Source organism: Manis javanica, chromosome X, assembly GCF_040802235.1.
Source record: "Manis javanica isolate MJ-LG chromosome X, MJ_LKY, whole genome shotgun sequence".
Lineage (NCBI taxonomy): Eukaryota > Metazoa > Chordata > Mammalia > Pholidota > Manidae > Manis > Manis javanica.
Genome location: NC_133174.1, coordinates 15,537,464 through 15,555,228, shown reverse-complemented (window position 1 = coordinate 15,555,228; position 17,765 = coordinate 15,537,464). Strand labels below are relative to the sequence as shown.

At 40.0% G+C, this 17,765-nt stretch overlaps 1 protein-coding gene across 1 annotated transcript in view; it reads right to left on the bottom strand.

Annotated features, from left to right (window-relative positions):
• The window catches only part of PHEX (phosphate regulating endopeptidase X-linked), a 184,883-nt gene extending 167,422 nt beyond the window's left edge, over positions 1 to 17,461 (bottom strand). The window contains exons 1-3 of the mRNA XM_037020426.2: positions 16,789 to 17,461; positions 12,022 to 12,090; positions 6,572 to 6,733 (exon numbers count right to left, since the gene is read on the bottom strand). Of these exons, the coding sequence (XP_036876321.2) occupies positions 6,572 to 6,733; positions 12,022 to 12,090; positions 16,789 to 16,990 (433 nt within the window). The 5' untranslated portion in view covers positions 16,991 to 17,461. The remainder of the gene's footprint in view (positions 1 to 6,571; positions 6,734 to 12,021; positions 12,091 to 16,788) is intronic.
• Between the last annotated feature and the right edge of the window lie 304 nt (positions 17,462 to 17,765).

The window sequence follows — 17,765 nt, the reverse complement described above, 5'->3', positions numbered from 1 at the left end:
GTGTATGTTATACCTACAGCACATATCAATTCCAGCTAGCCATATTTCAAGTGCTCAAAATCTGCATGTGGCTAGTGGCTACCACATTGAGTAGTACACCTCTAGAATCCTGATTACAGTTCTTATTGAAACATTTGTGATGTGCAGATTTTTAATTTCCACCTGGGTAGCCTCAGGGGTTATTGATCTCAGCACTTCTGTATCTTCCTGTGTCTAACACAATGCCTCTTGCTGGATATGAATGGGGGTACAAATTCTGGTTACTACTGGCAATAATCTTATGACCAAACAGACTTAGAAAGAAGCATGAGATAGTGGATGTCAGAGTAGGGGCAAAGAGAGAAATGTGATGCTTAATGACATGATTCAGTTGCTGGATCAACCCTTACCTAAAGTCTGCATAACTACTAGACATTTTGGTTACCTGAGCCAGCAAATTTTCTTTATTGTTTAAGCCAATTTGAGCTGGGTTTTGTTATTTACAATCGAAAGCAATTGGTGCTAGGAGAAAAGTAAGTACCCAATTAAACAGTCATGAGTTCACAGATTAATAAAGTCAAAATGCTGTGCATTTCAATGTGAAGCAAGTGCATTTCACCCCAACTAAGAGGCATAAAACTCAGAATGAATGTAATGAGTACATCTGGTTCTTATCCAGCATACCCAACTTATTTGTAGTATTTACCATTATGATAGAATATCTGTATTGAAATGACAGGGGTAAAGATCAGATCTTAAAATTTAATGCTTGAAGGTAAGAGTCAAAAAGCAGGACAAGGACATGCACTGGGAAGAAAAGGATACACAAGAAGAAAACCTCAAGTGCTGGCTGTCAGGACAACTGGAACACAGGCTTTTACACAAGGCAATCATTCTCATGGCCTCTTTACTTCCTTCAGCTATTTAGAAGAACATATCCTAGAGCCACATACACACTTCTTACAGAACCTTCAGGAAGAAATTCATTTCTGTATTAAAAGTGAATGTCTCCCAACAGGAAATCGCCAAACCTTTTAAATTTGACAAGTTCTTTCCCCTTCCTCACACCCCACACGTCTCCACCCCACTCCCACCGATGCTCCAATGGTGTATTGAGATTAGGAAAAATATGAACAAAAATGAAACTTTTCAAGTAAAATCATTTCATGTCACATTTCAAAAAGCCTTTGCTACAGAGCCAACTCTCCATGTAGCGCCCCTTAAGGCATGCAAGACGGAGGAGGACGTATGCATAAGTTGGCCATTTGTTGCTTCCTGTGTGGCCACATGAATAGAGTCAGCATGGTCGGAAAAATAGGAATCTGCTGAGTGGCTGCTGCCAGTGTATACAGCAGATTCACTGAGACTTACGGGGGCTGAGTGTTCACCAGGAATAAAAAGCCCACCACAACGGCTGGTTGCTCCTACGCACATCTCCACCACATCCCTGTTTTGTCTTTTCCACTGTGACATGATTAGTTTCAAAGAACTTAATGATACCAAGGCCCAGTTTGGTACATCATTATACTATATTTGTAGCATGAGAGAAATGACACAATTCACTATGTCGTCAATAATCTGAACTTCCTAATTAACAAATGACTTGACAGGAGCTGATCTGAAGTTTCCAGCTTTCTACTGTCTACAAAAGATGATTTGGCTGGGATCATTTATAGGAAAAACAAGATTATTGAAAGGATTTAATTATGAGAACTATTTGAATCTCAGCCAGCAAGTCTTTACAAATAAATAACTGATCTATGAATCATGAGCATCTTTCTCTGCTCATTAATGCACAGACCCTACTTCATCTTATTGTTCCGCTGGTGCTGTCTGTGCTTCAACATAATATACTGCGTTTCTTTACAAATATTGGCAAAGATTGCTATTCTGTAATAGAGATGAGCTGGCCCTACCTTGAGTCATCTGTCTTCTATTTGACACAAGTGTTCTATCTCACTCATTGCTGCATGCTTCATAAGCGCTCATTTGCAAAATTTTCATCTGCTCGTTCATAAGCAACACATGCTGTGTCATCTTCATGGTCACATGGAGACAAATTTGGGAGGTTTTGTAGGAAGGAAATTTTAAGACATTCAAACACATGACTACATTCCACCTTAAAAAAGAATTAGTCCTGCTTGGAAAGAACAAGAAATGATTTTATCTTCCAAGTAGAAATCTGAGTCTTATTTGCCATTTAAAGAAAAAATTCACAAAGTCAGATTGCTGACTTCAACATAGAGCAATTTTTCATCAGCCAGGTCTGTCAAATCCATTTTATTCCACAAATTGGACAGCCATATCTCTGTGTTCCCTATCAACTGTAAGAAAATAGTCTTCTTTTGATTGGTACTATTGGGTTTTATTTTTGGCTGTTCTATTTTTATCAAGGGTGAGGAAAACTATCTACACTGTATTCAATATTTTTAAAAGCACATGATATTTACAAAGGATAAGACCAGAATAAAACTTAAAGCATTTGATAGACATTACGTCATGAGCCCTAGAACTAGTTCTGAGACAAAATAGAGGAGCAAAGGACAAGTATTTATTGAGGGCCTGCTACATGCCAGGAACTGGACTGGGTAATTTATACAGGTCATCTCCTTTAATCCTCACAAACCCTATGAAATGGGTATTGTTATCCCCACAGGAAAGATAAAAAAAACTGAGTTAGGTGAGATAAGTAACTGGCCAAAAGTAACACAGAAGAGAAATTAAAGGGAACCAGGATTCAAATCCAGCTCCATGGCTTGGAAACTCATGCTCCGAGTGGCTTATAATGAGGAAAAAAATCTAGCAAACAACCTAAATGGCAACACAGGAATTGATTAAATAAATTGTAGTATATCCATTCAAAGCAGTCATGGCAAATGATGGTATAGATCTATTTTTGCATGAAAAAATATTAGCATGTCAAGTAAAAAGAGATTATAAAAATGAAATAATTCATATGATCCTTTTTGAGATACACATATAATTCTATAAGTATTTTTGCTTTAAAAAACTTATCACTGAAATGTGGAATTTGAAGTATGTTTCTTGTTATTTATTTCTAGTTGTTCTACAATGAACTTGTATTAACTGGATGATTGGATGGACAGGTAGGTAGACTGAGAAATACATAGACCCACAGATAAATATAGAATAAGGAGATAAAGAGAGAATTTAAAGATCTAGCATTTTTAAAAAGTAATATTGTTGGCACATCTGATATTTGAAAAGCTCTATTTATGTAGTTTAAGAATACCTAATCATCAACAACATACTTGCAGAGTTCAGGAAAACATATCTATAAGTCCATCTGCATATCAGCATCTATACACTTATAGATATTTTCTCACTATTCATTTGTATAAATGTACAGATATACACAGAATGAGACAAAATCTATACATTTATAGATAGAATGAAAGAACAGTACAACAAAGCAAATAGAGCAAAATGGGAACAATCAGAGAATTTGGGTAAAGGGCATATGGGAGTTCCTTGTGCCATTCTTTGACTTTTTCTGTAAGTTTGAATTACCTCAAAATTTAAAAGGCTAAAGAGGTAATACATATTTTGTTCTCCAAACATATATATCTGGTATAAGATGATACTAATTTAAAAAGATACCCTACTCCACCCATTTGCTCTCCTTCTTGGCACTTGAAGCGAGCATCCCATGATCAATTTTTGAGTTCGTTCTTTACAGTGCTTGGCACAGAATGACTTCGGTTTTATTTGGCTGTGTCCTTCCCAGAGCAGAGAAATTTATGGGCAGCCTCCCATTTTAATTCACAAGGCCAGCACAATCTGGATAACTGAATTTGACAAACCATATGAATCACAAATATGGACACAAATATGAAACAAAATACTGGCTTACTGAATTCTAACAATGTCTTAAAAGAAAATAATAAATCATTATTCGGTAGGATTTATTTCAAGATTGTAAGGTTAGTTCTACATGAGAAAACCTAAGGTTAGAAAACATACTCCATCTTTTGAGTCTCTTGATAAATAGTGAAGAGACATTCTTTTTGAGCAATGCCTTTTTAAAAACTAGAAATAACAGAACACAACAAAGAATACCCATTAGACACAGAAAAAATTTATTTAGGGGGTAGAATACTGGAGGTATTACTACCTAAGTTAGGAATAAGAAAATTACACCCATTAGCACTGGTATTACTCAACACTGTTCTGGAGGCTCTAGCCAACGTAGTGAAAGAAAAGAGACAAAAATTGTAATTATTTCTTAATTTTATGGTTACCTATGTAAAAAAAATCCCAAGGAAGCCACCAAAAAGCTTCATCAAAGCTTTACACCAGGCCTCAAGAGTTGGCAAACTTTTTCCGTAAAGGTCAGAGAGTAAGTATTTCAGGCTTTGCCAGCCATATGGTCTCTGTAGCAACTATGCAACTCTGCCACTGCAGTACAAAAGCCCTATTGATAATGCATAAATGAAGGGATGTGGCTGTCTTCTAACAAAACTTTATTTACAACAACAGGCAGTGGACTGAGGTTGCCATGGGCTAGATAGCTTGTTGACCCCTACTTTATATCACAAAAAGCAGTTGATGGAGAAAAGTTACCATTTAAAACAGCAAGAAAATATATAAAAACCTAGAAATAACTTCCTAAAGAGCAATTCAGCTATATGCATGAAAAATTAAACTGTGAATACCCTTCAATGCAACAATTCCATTCCTGGGAATTTGGAGGCATTTAGAGGCACTGAGGTAAGGACATAAAGATGTGTGTACATGGATATTTATTATAGTGTTATTTATAATCAGAAAAGATATCTGCTAACATTTTCCATGTCTATGGGAATACATCATTTTTAAAAATCAGGTGACAAGTAATATACATGATATCAGATATTTTTTTAAATATATGAGTATGTGTATGAGGTAATGCATATGTACCTACCCACTCATGGAAAAAAGCCTGGAAAGATCTACACCCAATTGCTTCATTAGCCGTTATTTCTAGGGGTAGATGACTGGGTGACTTTCTTCTTACTTTTTGCTTGTTTTTATTTTCTCAAGTGAGCTTGGAAATAAAATTTTTAAAAGCAGCAAACAAACAAAAAAACCCTGTGCTGCTCTGAACAATTTACTATTATTTCTATGAATTTTGAAGGCGTCCATATTCATTATCCTCCTCAAACAAAGCACATCAGTAATCATTTCAACTTTTGCATTAAGACATCTCCAGCAAGTTTTTTTATTAGTTATTTTAACTGTTTCATGCTCCAAAGACAGAAATCTCTTGGCTATAAGGAATGTAAAAGGAGCATCGACCTGGAAATCTTTGTCTCTTATTCTTCAGTAATATTTCTGTGTGCATGATTAGGTGAGCATACACATGCACATGTGTACACATCTGTCTAGGAAGAAGCCAGCGAAGGGAAACAGGAAATAGGCAAGAATGGTAGGTGAAGGCCAACATAAGAACATGAGTTAATATCCTTCAAGGAAATAAGTATTAGTAAATTCATTCCTCAAGGTCTTATTTACGGTTGTATGGTATGGGAATCTCACCTGTTAGGTTAGGGGAAAATTCTGACATTATTGCAAATTCTCCTTTATAACTTACGAAGAATAAGTTTGGACAGCCTAGTAGAAAATATAAATCCATAAGATTTATACCTAGTTGTGAAACCTAAGCACATTTTTCCTTACAATTGCTGATAGGTATCTAATTATTTTGCCAATAGTTTTAGTTATTATGACATATGTATAAATTGATGTATATTTAATTCTCATGTACTTAAAATCTTGGGAAAATGGAAAAAAATGATGATTTGATAACTTCTCAGAAATTCTTTGTTGATTTTACTAAGTGCAACTTAGTAATCACAGCTAATCAAAAAAAAAAAAACACCATACCATTTTTGCCTTCTCAAAACAATTACCTTATATGGTCTTGAAATCTCCCTAATTCCCTCCTGAAGTGGCTTTCTCCAAATGCTCAGGAGAAAAGTTAGATCCAGTGCAAACAGAAGATCCTCTAGTAAAAGACACTTTCAACTTTTGAAGTGTGTGTGTGTTTGTGTATGTGTGTGCATGTGTGAGCTTGTCGTTGCTAGAGAGGCCATGGGAAAAAAAGACAGTCTCCCCAGAGCCAACTTAGAAGTTAACAGAAACAATATGACCAACACAAGGTCATCCAGAGTTCTCAACAGTGATGTCAAAAGACAATGAGGTGTTAAGTACATTCTGTAAGCCATGAAAATCCAGGATGCAATGAGCAAGAGATCAAGTTGGCTCTGAACACAACAGACAAATAAGTATATTGACATAACACAGCTTTCACTAACTATTCCTTTACTCCCAGTCTCAACCAAATGTTATTTATCCTTTAGCAATAGAATATTCGTCATCAAGTGTGAACATCAACCTCCCGTAGGCTTGTACTGAGATCTGGGAAATTGGAATCTCACAACTTTTCTTTCAATCTTCATTTCAAAAAATAAAGGAAATGAATTTAGTATAGTTTAAAAGTGACAAGTCATGCTTCAAATCCAAAACTACGTTTTTTTGGTCAAATATTGCTCTCTGTAAAGCGTATCACCAAACTCCAGTAGAAACTTACCCTTCAACTTGAGGTCGACATTATGTCTCAGCCAAGGATAAACCCCATAGCTCGGCATATCCTCAGGAATCGGATTATTATTTATCCAGCCATCACAAGCGAACCGGAAGAAATTATCACAAGGGTCCACAGATAGATTTATTTTACTCAAGATGGCAGCAGCTATTTAAAAAGAAAATCATAGCATTAATGGCAAACACTGAATTGAATACTGTGTACCTTTCTCTTCTAAACTCAACGATTTCATATCAACCAGTTCCCAAGCCTTGGCTTTTACATTTCCCCTAAATGACTCCCTGAATCAACTTCACTATATTAAGTTACTGCCTTCAAAGTGAGTGGGTAAACACTTGGTGGTATTGTCATTGGTTTTTGCAAGACTGCCCCTAACATGTGTGGGGCAGAGGACAGGAATACATATGGAATATACAGCAAACTGTTTGCAAAGACACATGTGACATTCCCCCCCATCCCTCTTGTCCTTCTGCAAGGTGACTTTGCCACTCTTCCCATCAAGCAGTAGGACCTATTTCCCTGGCCTAGAATCTGGGCTGGCCTGTGACTTGCTTTGACCAACAGGATGTGGCAGAGTGACTTTTCTTGTATCTCAAAGCTAGGCCTTAAGAGGCCAAAGCTTCCTCACCTTCTACATTAACTCCATCTTAACAGAGCCCTGAGACTGCCTTGTGAGTGAAGAAGCCTGCTGTCAGAGGTGAGGCCACATGAAGAAGAACCAAGCCAGCATCAACTGCCAGACATATGACTGGAGCTATCACGGAACTTCCAAGCCAGGCAACTCTCCAGCTGAATGCAGCTGTACGAATAAGTCCAGGCAATATCAGCAGAGAAATATTAATCACTCTTGTTCAGGCATCTAAGGTTTGGGTGGTTTGTTCCACAACAAAGGCTAGCCAAAACAGAGGCCCACGTGTTAAAAGTTATAGTTACAATATATCTTCATAAAGACCTGGAAGGCCAAGTACAAATTTTTGAGCCCCTTTACATTCAGTACAGCTCTCAGAGGAATGAACCCCTAGAGAGATCCACGCAGGTCCTGAAAGGTCGGGGTCATCTAGCAGGGAATTTGGGGTTGTAGGGGAGGGCTACTGACTTGCCCCAAAACCTCCTTGACTAGGGGAGAGGCATGGCCAGAGGACGGCAATGAAGGGCATTTTAAATGAGGGGCCCAGGATAGGGGTCCCTCTTGCCCAGGTCTAGGGACAGAACTATTTGTGTAAGTTAACAGAAAGACATAATAGACTGATCTACCATTTTTCCCTCTGTCATAATCCCACACACAGTTACTTATGGAAGATAATCAATAGGTGGAAACTTTGTGTATACTTTAATATGTATCCAGAAGCTTTCGTTACAAATCTTTCATTACAAAATGAGAAGGTTCCAGGATTCCTAGTACTGAACTCCAACACTCTTCCAACTGTCACACACTAGCTGGCTACCACTCTAGCACAAAGACATGCACCAACTGACTTTTTTTTAAGGCAGCCAATGTTTTAATGACATTAGGAAGATGCCATTCTGGGTAATTTTCATACTTTAGTTAATGCCAGAATACATTGCTGTTTGAAGTAATGAAACCCAATGAGTTTTTGGCTACATATGAATGAATTGCCAAAAAAAGTATAATCTGCATAAATCTACATATGCATTTTACAGTTTGGTTACACGTGTGGTTCCTCCAAGTTTAAAAGTAAAGTTAGGTATTTCTCTAGCCTAGACTTTCTTTGAAAGTTTCAAATGGCTTTTTGTCCTCAATAAAGTGAACTATATACAAATCCTAATGTCTATAGGGCTTCAAAGTCCCCACCATTCTCAAAGCCCCCCTGCAAAAAGAAAAAAAAGTGGTTTAGAAGTTTGGTAAATTTAAAATCGACTTAATATTTTCATCTTCCAGAACTAATTCGGGATTGTCTCCAATCACACATTTAATTCCTGTTACTATTTTATCATTAACATTTAATAAGCAAATGTGTAAGACACAAAATCTTCATTTCAGTCTGTATTTACAGTGACTGGGGCTGTTCAACCACAGAATCAATCTGCTCGGTGACACCTCAGGGACAGTGATCATACAAGTTTCAGTCCCACACACTACTTCCAGTCACACAAAGAAACCTTCATGCACATTTTTATTCACATAAGCACACAGTTTCCTGGCTGCCTTTCCAAACCCCTCCCCTGCATCAACCCTCAAATGTCTCCTCTCCATCTCCTCGGTATTCTTGTTGGTACCTCAGGAAACTGCAAGGTCAGCTCTGACCTCAGCACTGCTAGAAAGCGGTGGAATACATCACTCACGCTGAATTTGGAACTGAGCCTGCTGAGTGGGAAAACCCGAGCTCCAGCCTCACAGTTCATTATTCACAATCCACAGCTGGGCACAGGGCTGCACTTTCTGCAGGCAAACTTTTGACTTCAAATGTCAAGGAACCGTAGTCATCAAGACACCAAAACTCCTTTCCCTCTACTCAGCTCCATGGGGAAAACTCAGAGAGCCTTGTTTTAATATAAGAAACATGATGAAGGAACCCTGTGCAAGGCCAGGTTATGTGCACTTTCAAATCACTGCATGTAAGGTGAATTGTTATGCAGTCTCCAGCTAGTGGCTGTGTAGTCGAGGTGGAGGCACCACCCCATGCACCAGAAGGATTTTAAGTTTAATCAGAACTCACGGGAGTGGGTGGTGATGGTGGTAATAATCATCACCATTAATACTGAGTGTTTCCTCTGTACTGGAAGCTATGCTAAGCCCCTTTCAGGCAAAACAGCACAGCGTCATTACAGACACTGGAGCCAGGCCACCTGGGTTTGAACACCAGAGCACCATGCAATAGCTATATAACCTAGGCAGGTGACTTAACCTCTCTGTGTCTTAGCTTCTCCATCTGTAAAATGGGGATAATAGCACCCAAAGAATCTTCGTAAGAACTAAATGATTAAATACCAGTTAAGTGCTTAGAACAGCATCAGCACAGTGACCAGATAAAATACAGGATGCCTAGTGAAATCCGAATTTCAGATAAATGACTACTTTTATGCTTATGTACCAAGTATTGCACAGGCTATACTTACACAAAAAAAGAGTGGTCCTTGTATATCTGCAATTCAAATTTGAGCATCCTGAATGTATGCATGTGGCTAAATCGGCAACCACAGACATAAATTTTTGCTGCCACAATTCCACACTCACTGGAAACTCTTGAGGCCACGTGTTTTAGAGCTCGTAGATTTTCTGATTTTAGAAAAGCAGGACAGTGCATATGCCACAGATTGCAGTTTACCCTCATCAATGTCTGCAGTGGCACTCCTGAGGCAAGCGCATTCCTAATTCTATAGGCGATATAGGCATATTCTCCTAAGTGGGATAAGCAAAGTCAAAAACAGCCTCACATGCGTTAAGATTAAGTTTCGTCAGGAATTGAAGTCTGGTCCAGTCCTGCCAAATGAGAGTTCCAGGGCTCTCTGGGTTTGGAGTTAAAGATCGGACATTGTGGGCCTGCATTCCTACCCATCCGACCGCCATCATTATTTTCTTCTATTCTCACACCTAGCAGGCTGAGTAAACACTGGTGTTCCCATTTTGCTGATGGTGAACATGAGGCCTAATTTCGTTATGTATTTAGCCTAGGATCGGTGGCTTTTAGGTGGCCAGATGATGCCTTAAACCCAAGTCAGCCTGTCTGCCCTACTCCACTAGCATTAGTGTGCCTGTCCTTGTTTCTTTGCAGTCTTTCTTCATGTCTTACTTTGAAAGAGAGATTAGGATAGGAAGAAATGGGTAAGAGAAGAAGAGAGAGTTCTGGAGAAGCAGCACCTGGGAAAGGGGTGGCACCTGCTCAGAAAAGGTCCAGAAGACAAACTCTAACATCTGCGTGTTCTCAGCTTCACCTTAATTCTCTGCTTTTTCCCCAATGCTTCCGTAAGCCCTCTATCTCCCGAAAGCGCCTGCATGTCCTGAAGGTTTGTCCACGTGGCAAAAATCTCTCCATCACCTTGACTGTCCAGTTTTTCTCACAGCCCTCTGCAGCCTCCCTTTCCGTCTCGGGAACTGAAGACCGCATCACCTAACACCATGCTTACTGAAATAAGCTCTGCCAGTGGGACCTGGCTTCCTCTTGCTCCTCCACGCTCTCTCCCCCGCCCGGAAAGACTCCCCTGAGTCTAGCTCTCCTCAGAAAGATCTTTTCACATGCTAATAAATGATGTCTCTTTCTTAACACCCTCCAGATGTTTTTGAGTACACTTAGGAAAAAAACCATACTCACTGGCACCCAGGGTCCCCGCTGACCCTCATCCCCTGCACTCTGCCCAATACTCAAGCCACCCGGCTTTCCTATCCTGGACCTTTGCCCCAGCTGTTCTTCACACCTGGAAAGTCCTTTCTTTTGACCTTCATATAGCCCATCCCCTCTCATCATTCAGGGTCATTTCAGACATCAGGTCCTCGGATGTTTCAATCCAGCCATCCTGTCCCTTGCTATCTCATTATCCTATTCTATATTTAAATGTTTTTAGTGTTTAAATTAAAATTTTATATTTAAATTAATATTTTAATTTTCTGCATAACATGTACCACCCGCTATTTCTCTTGTGCAGTGATCGCCTTGTGTTTGATGACTGTCTTGCTTCTTCCCTACCTGGTCACTCAGTGTCACTGCTGCAGTCCCCAGACCTAACTTGGTGCCTGGTGCGTGATAAATATTTGGTGAATTAATTCATTAATCTCTTAAGGCCAAGAGGAAAGTGCTAGGGCCATGTGCTCAATTTACCCTATAACTTCCTTCTGAAAGCACACTTAGAGAACAGGGGTGGGGGCTGGAATCCAGGACCTGTATACCTAGGCCCAAACCCTGGTGTATGGAGGGAATGTAATAGCTTGTGGCAAAACTGAGGCAACTTTAAGCACCATCTTCACTTTGGGGTACCCACTAAGATGTAGCCCAGTCACATCAAGAAAAGTTTGACTTACAATATGTAACAGAAGGATTCAAAGGGATTCCAGGTGACAGTCAAAGCATGGATTTACAGCGGATCCCCGCTTAGTCACAGAGAGGTCAGACCCACTGACCAGAAGATACAGAAAGACTGCGTAAGATAAATAGGAATCTATTCCCAGCTGAGGCCATAGGAAGGCCCATGGTCTCTGCCTTTGGGTCTTCTTCCATTCAGTCTTCCAAGCCCCTTGCTGATTTCCTTATAATGACTTGGAATACCACACAGCTGTTTTTTTGCAAGGGAAAAGAAAACAAGAAACATACGCTCCACAACTTCACACTGAGACTTGAAAGTAAACTTAAAATTTCATCACAATTGCATTTCATACTTGGTAAACCTCAAGCAAACAGAATACTAAAAATACCACCTGTTTTCTCTTCCACTCCCCAAGGTACCGTAATTATAACTTGACACAGGATGGAAAACTGACTTACCAGCTTCGATGCATTCTGGCTTCAGGCAGTACTCCTGTTTAGCTTGGAGACTTATGAAACCTTGACTCACTGAAAAAACAGACCCAAATAAAGAAATGACTGGCTTGTAGCAGACCACCACCTGGTCACCCACAGTCAGACACATATGCAAGACATCTGATGTCAGTGCATCCTTCTGAGGACTGACAGAAGGATTTCAAAAATCCAGTTCACCCAGTATCACAGAACCAAACTGGTCAGTAGCTAAGTATCCTTGGTGAGACTCTTGGTTGCTTTGAAAGTCAGTGCCCTTGACCCAGAACCATAAGACAAGTGGGCACAATTAGACCGGTGCCTCTCAGAGCGGGGTACCCAGGGCAGTGGCAGCGTTATCATGTGGGAGCCTGTTAGAAATACAAATCACCGGGCCCTACCGCAGACCCTCTGAATGGAAAACTCTGGGGCATGGGGCCCAGCCATCTGTGTTCTCACGAGCCCTCTAGATGATTCTGATGCACGCACAAGCTTGAGACCTGCTAGGGAAGATGATCTCTAAAGTCTCTTCCATCTCTTATTATCTGTGGTTTAAGTCTCATAATTTCATTCTTTTTGTTTACAACTGCATTCTCATTTTAAAGATGGGAGAATTGAAACTTACAAATTATGTGATTTGGAGCAAATCTAGAGTGAAAGGGAAAGCTAGCTGTGTGGCATTTAAGGTTCTGGATCTTATCTAAACCATCCATACAAATATGGTGCAAAAATAGGGAAAGTAAGGCATAAAAATATACTGTATATAACTCAGCCATCTAGCAAGAGCGTCATCATATGGCTGCCCCATCCCCCCCCACAGCCTCCTCCCGCAGGACTCGCCTAGCTATCACACAGAAGCAGCTTTGTGCACCAAGCTGTCAACTACTTCAACCAAAACAAAACAAAAACCCTGCCAGATGGAAGGAGCTTTTCACCAATGGCTTAAGTTGCCCCCTCTGGCTAGCAACATTATCCAAATACATTTCTGCTGAAGTACACAAGGTGCCCTATTTGTAAATTCCAGGTAAAAACCAGGCATTAGCAGATGGGAGTTTCCATTTCAAAAATATGTTTGGGTGCTGAAGGAGTTGTGGGCAATTCATTATTGCTATACTCTGGGAACAGAAATAAGGAATCACCTGGAGATGTGGCCATGGGAGATGGATGGTGAGGGGTTAAGGGGGAGCCAAGGCCTTTCACGGCAGCCTCCACCGAGAAGCAGGATCAGAAAACGTGGTGGTACCTATAGCTCTGCTACAGATGGAAATACAGTACATCACTTGCCAGTGTGGTGATCTGTCTTATTAACCCCCATTCTAAGAGAAGCCTGCTTTTTCTTTGTTCTTTTCTCTGCTGCCATCCTTGAATCCTGCATGACATTACAGATTCAGGAAAACTGCCTATGGAATATCTCAGGGCTATTTTTAAGAAAGGAAGTATCTTAACATAGAAATGTGTTTTGATTTATAGAAAGCAAGCAAAACAGTTAAGTAAAAATGTATGTGCAGCTTAAAGATGAGTATGGAATATGTCAATATGTGTGGGTAGTGGTACCATGGGGGATATTTTCCTTTCAATCTACTGTTTTTCAAGTTTTCTTTAATGAGCATGTGTTATTTTTTATAATGGGCAAATAAATTTTATTGTAAATAATAATAATGCTCTTATGATTCTGGACAATATGATTCTTGATAGTAGCCTTATAATTAAAAAACCAAAAGCTAATGAAAGAGTTAATTTAAAGACATTCCTTTCGTGGAAAATGATTCTTGACCCAAAACCTCTAAGGAGGCAGAACTAAAATCAGATATCCTGTCTGATGATGAATGAAAGGAAGGTTTAAATTAAACTAATTGGGATGCAGACAGATTCAACCCCTAGAGGAAGAGCACTGTATCAATGGGGGGTTATTTTAAGACCCTGCAAATAAATAAGAGTCAACGAATCCAGATAATGTGAAGGTGTAAGTGCATGATAGAGAGAACAAAGAAAAGATTCTTAATAAAAACGTGAAAATATTTTTTACTGGTTAGGAGCCTTTAAAAACCGTAAAGAGAAGTTTGGTTTCTCATTTTCTATTTCTCTCTAAACAGCAGAAATGACCTCAGAATGCAGTGGGGTCATCCACAGATGGAGAGCGTGGAAATGGCCATAAAGTGGGGGTCAGGAACCTACGGCCCGTGGGTTTTTCCTTCTGTACAGCCTGTGAGCTAAGAGTGCTTTTTACATTCATTAATGGTCAGAAAAAATTATAAGGATAATATTTCGTGACATGCGAAAATGATCTGAAATTCAAAAGTCCATGTCCAGAAATCGAGTTGTATGGGAACACAGCCATCCCCATTTGTGTACATATTGTCTGTGGTTGTGTTCATGCTGTAACAGAGCGGCAACAGAGACAGTATGGCTCAGAAAAGTGAAAATACTTACTATCTGGTCCTTTGCAGAAAAAGTTTGCCCACCATTGCATTTGAGAAACAGACTGGGGAGGAAGGGGTGGGGAAGGCAGAAGAGAAGAAAGGACACTTTAACTGGTTATAGCCATATAGTTATAGTTTGGAATTGTAATGTCTAGGTTCTTTGAGACCACCCAAAGGCCAGTGGCAGTCACTCCTACCGCAGGACTAAGGTTTAGAAAATACATTACCCCAGAGCCTACAATATGAAGAAGAGGTAAAGAGGGGTGCTGGAAACTGCAGACATGTGACTGAACTTGGAGAGGCAGAAAAATAACCAGGCAGTGCCTCGAAGAGAAGAGGACCTTAAGTAGAATGCTGCATGAAGAGCATTGCCTGGCAGGTTCCTGGAGATTTTCAGACAAGGACTGCTCTAGGTGCAGGCAGAGGTGGGTGGAAGGGCCTGGGGGACTAGGCAGTGAAGAACGGTTGGGGGAGAGGAGGGAGTCTGAAACGGTGCAGAGGCATTTGACAGAAACCTACTAAAGAGTGTGCATTTATCTTAAAGCAAATATCCCTAAATGTATATATCCAATGGATGGGGTTGGCTGAAGCAATGCTTCTCAAACTGTCATTTGCAAATGAATCACCTGGGAATCTTGTGAAAATACAGATTCTGAATCAGTAGGTCTGGGGTGGGGCTCAGGCCCCCAAGTGATGCAGATGCTGCTGGTCCACAGACCACACTTTGAATATAGAAGGTGTAGAGAGGTCATACCCTTATTCTCTACCATCATACAGAGCTCCTTTGAGAAATTCACATGACAGCCAGATTACTGAGAACCCTATTTTTTTCCATTTTATGAAGGCCTCCTTACCCATAATGGCATTGCCTGGCCCCATGAATTTTTTACAGTGCTCTAAAATTTTACACCTATTTCCAAGAAAGCATCTCCTCTCAAAGAACAAAGATTTGCTGCCACTGAGAACATTCCAACTAATATTCTAGGCCCTCAGAATGTAATCACAAAGGTGGAATTTCAAAAAAGCTTCAAGCAGCAGTAACATCATCGAAAAGACTACGTATTTTTACATAAACGATAATCATTTGGATGTTTAAGTTTGGAGGCATTTGCACAACTCAAATAGTCTAACTTTGTAGTCACATCCCACCCCGTGTGTAGCTCCTCGGCATGCCCATATAATTTTTCCTCCTGTTTTTAGCTTCAGGATAGGACACTTGTCTAAACCCCAAGTGCTGAGAAATCTCACAACAGTCAAGAGCCACAAATTCAGCTGCACGAGAAGGAGGTTTAGCTGTGCCCGAAAGCAATAAACCCAACAAATTTCCTTCATCTTCAGCCACAGAAAACATGGAAACATGGTTTGCTGGTTTTAGCAGAGTTTTCAACCACTCAACCCTAACTCTTCTTAAGTTTAATTACTGGTTTTCTCTTGCCAAAATAAACATGGCCTCCTGCATCCTGTATATGCTAACAAACTCGTCCCAGGCTCACGTTTCAAACAGCACAGAGAATCTCCCCAGTAGGGGGCTTGTTCCTATATGAATGAAATCGTATGGATTGTATGAGAAAAACACAAACAGTAATAATCAAGGGTTCAAAATGCCTACAATTTTAGAACATCCCTCTCTACTTTCCAAGATATTTAGTTCTTTTTCATAAGAATATACTTTTATCATCATGTATACTGTCTGGGCACAACATTCTCCCCAAGAGTCATTACAATAATTGAATCACAATACCTTTCAAATCTTGGGAGTTTTCCTCCCTATTAATTTTTTAAATTTAATAGAAATCCACAGTTAAATTTCATCCCACCAGTCACTGGATTAGAAAGGAACTGAAGAATGCCATTAAAGGTGCATTTTTTTAAAGGCTGACTTATATCTTGTGAGTTAAATTTCATGATTCATTCAGGCAAACATTAAGAAAAGTCAAATGGAGAAAGTTCCAGCTTGGTTTTGATCACAATGTAAAAGGCTTTCCCCACAAAATAAATGAAAGTATCTGACTGTGAATGCATAAGCACTCATTTTGCTAAATGTAATGCATTACAGAAATGTCCAAGGGCAACTGAACCTTCCAGCCACTGGAAGCCACTTTATACCCACTTCACATTCTGGACTATATATTTGATGCTTGGGCGTATTTATTTACTTAGCTTCCTAAAGAAATGGATTCTTTTCAATATGCCTACTTAATAGAAACAAAGGATGTACCATTTACTAACACAAACAAACAGCCCTCCATGTGCATCCTGACAAGGTTTGCCAGAATAAAGCACCAGGAAACTTCACTGCACCTGCCAGTTCCCGAGCCTCCAGCGCCCCACTTACCTAGAAAGAGGATTGTGCCCAGCACCAGGGTGCCACCAACGAACACGACCAGGGCGATTCGAGTTCCTCTGCTGACTGTCCTTGCAGTCTCCATGCTGCTCCCCATTTCTGCCTCCATCCGGAGGGACGCAGAGGCCACACGAAGAGAAAGTCGCTTTTGTGGTTTGGTGGCTAGTCTCAAGAGTCTGTTAGGTGTTGACATCCAAGGTTCTCTTGCTCTTCTGCTAATGGACAGCTCAAAAACTTTCCATCAGGAAATCTCCCCTCACCACCCTTTCTCAAATAGTTCTTCACAAGTGAAATAAAAGAAACCCAAAATATTGGTTGCCTGGGCTTTCCCCCGACCAGACAAAACAAACAGTGGTTTGCTTTATCTTGGTGCTCTCCCCCCAGCAAAGTCCCTCTCAACCGATCCTTTGGCAGGCTCTTCTCTCAGGCGTTCCGAGTGTACATGTTTTACTATGTTGCTGAACAGATGTTTTCGCTATTTAAACGTATAGCCACTTGGGGAGGAAAAAACAATTGTCTTTATCAAAACTGGATTCTAGTCAAACTCTTCCAAATCATGATAAGTTAGGTGGCAAGGATTCTCCAGACCCACTTTAAGATCTCAATGCATCACGTAATTCTTGTGCAATAATGATTCTGCTCGCCTGAGTTGTCTTCATCAAAGATATTCTTTCAGTGTGTGAGTCCCTTTTTAAAGCCTTCTAAGAGTTCCTGGGATGTCCTGGAGCATTTTATTTTAGGAACTCTGTGTATGACAGCATGTGCCAAAAATCAGAGTCATAGTCCAGTGCAGTGCAAAGTAGCAATTAAGACAACCTACAGAGGCTGATGGTTTGGACTAGAACTTTTGTTTAAGGAAGATGAAAAAGCACTTCCTCTCTGTGGGGCTAAGAATTGTACAAAAGATGGGAAGTGTTCAAATTAAGCTTATTAGCTACCAAAAAAGATATGGTGAAAGATGTTTTTCC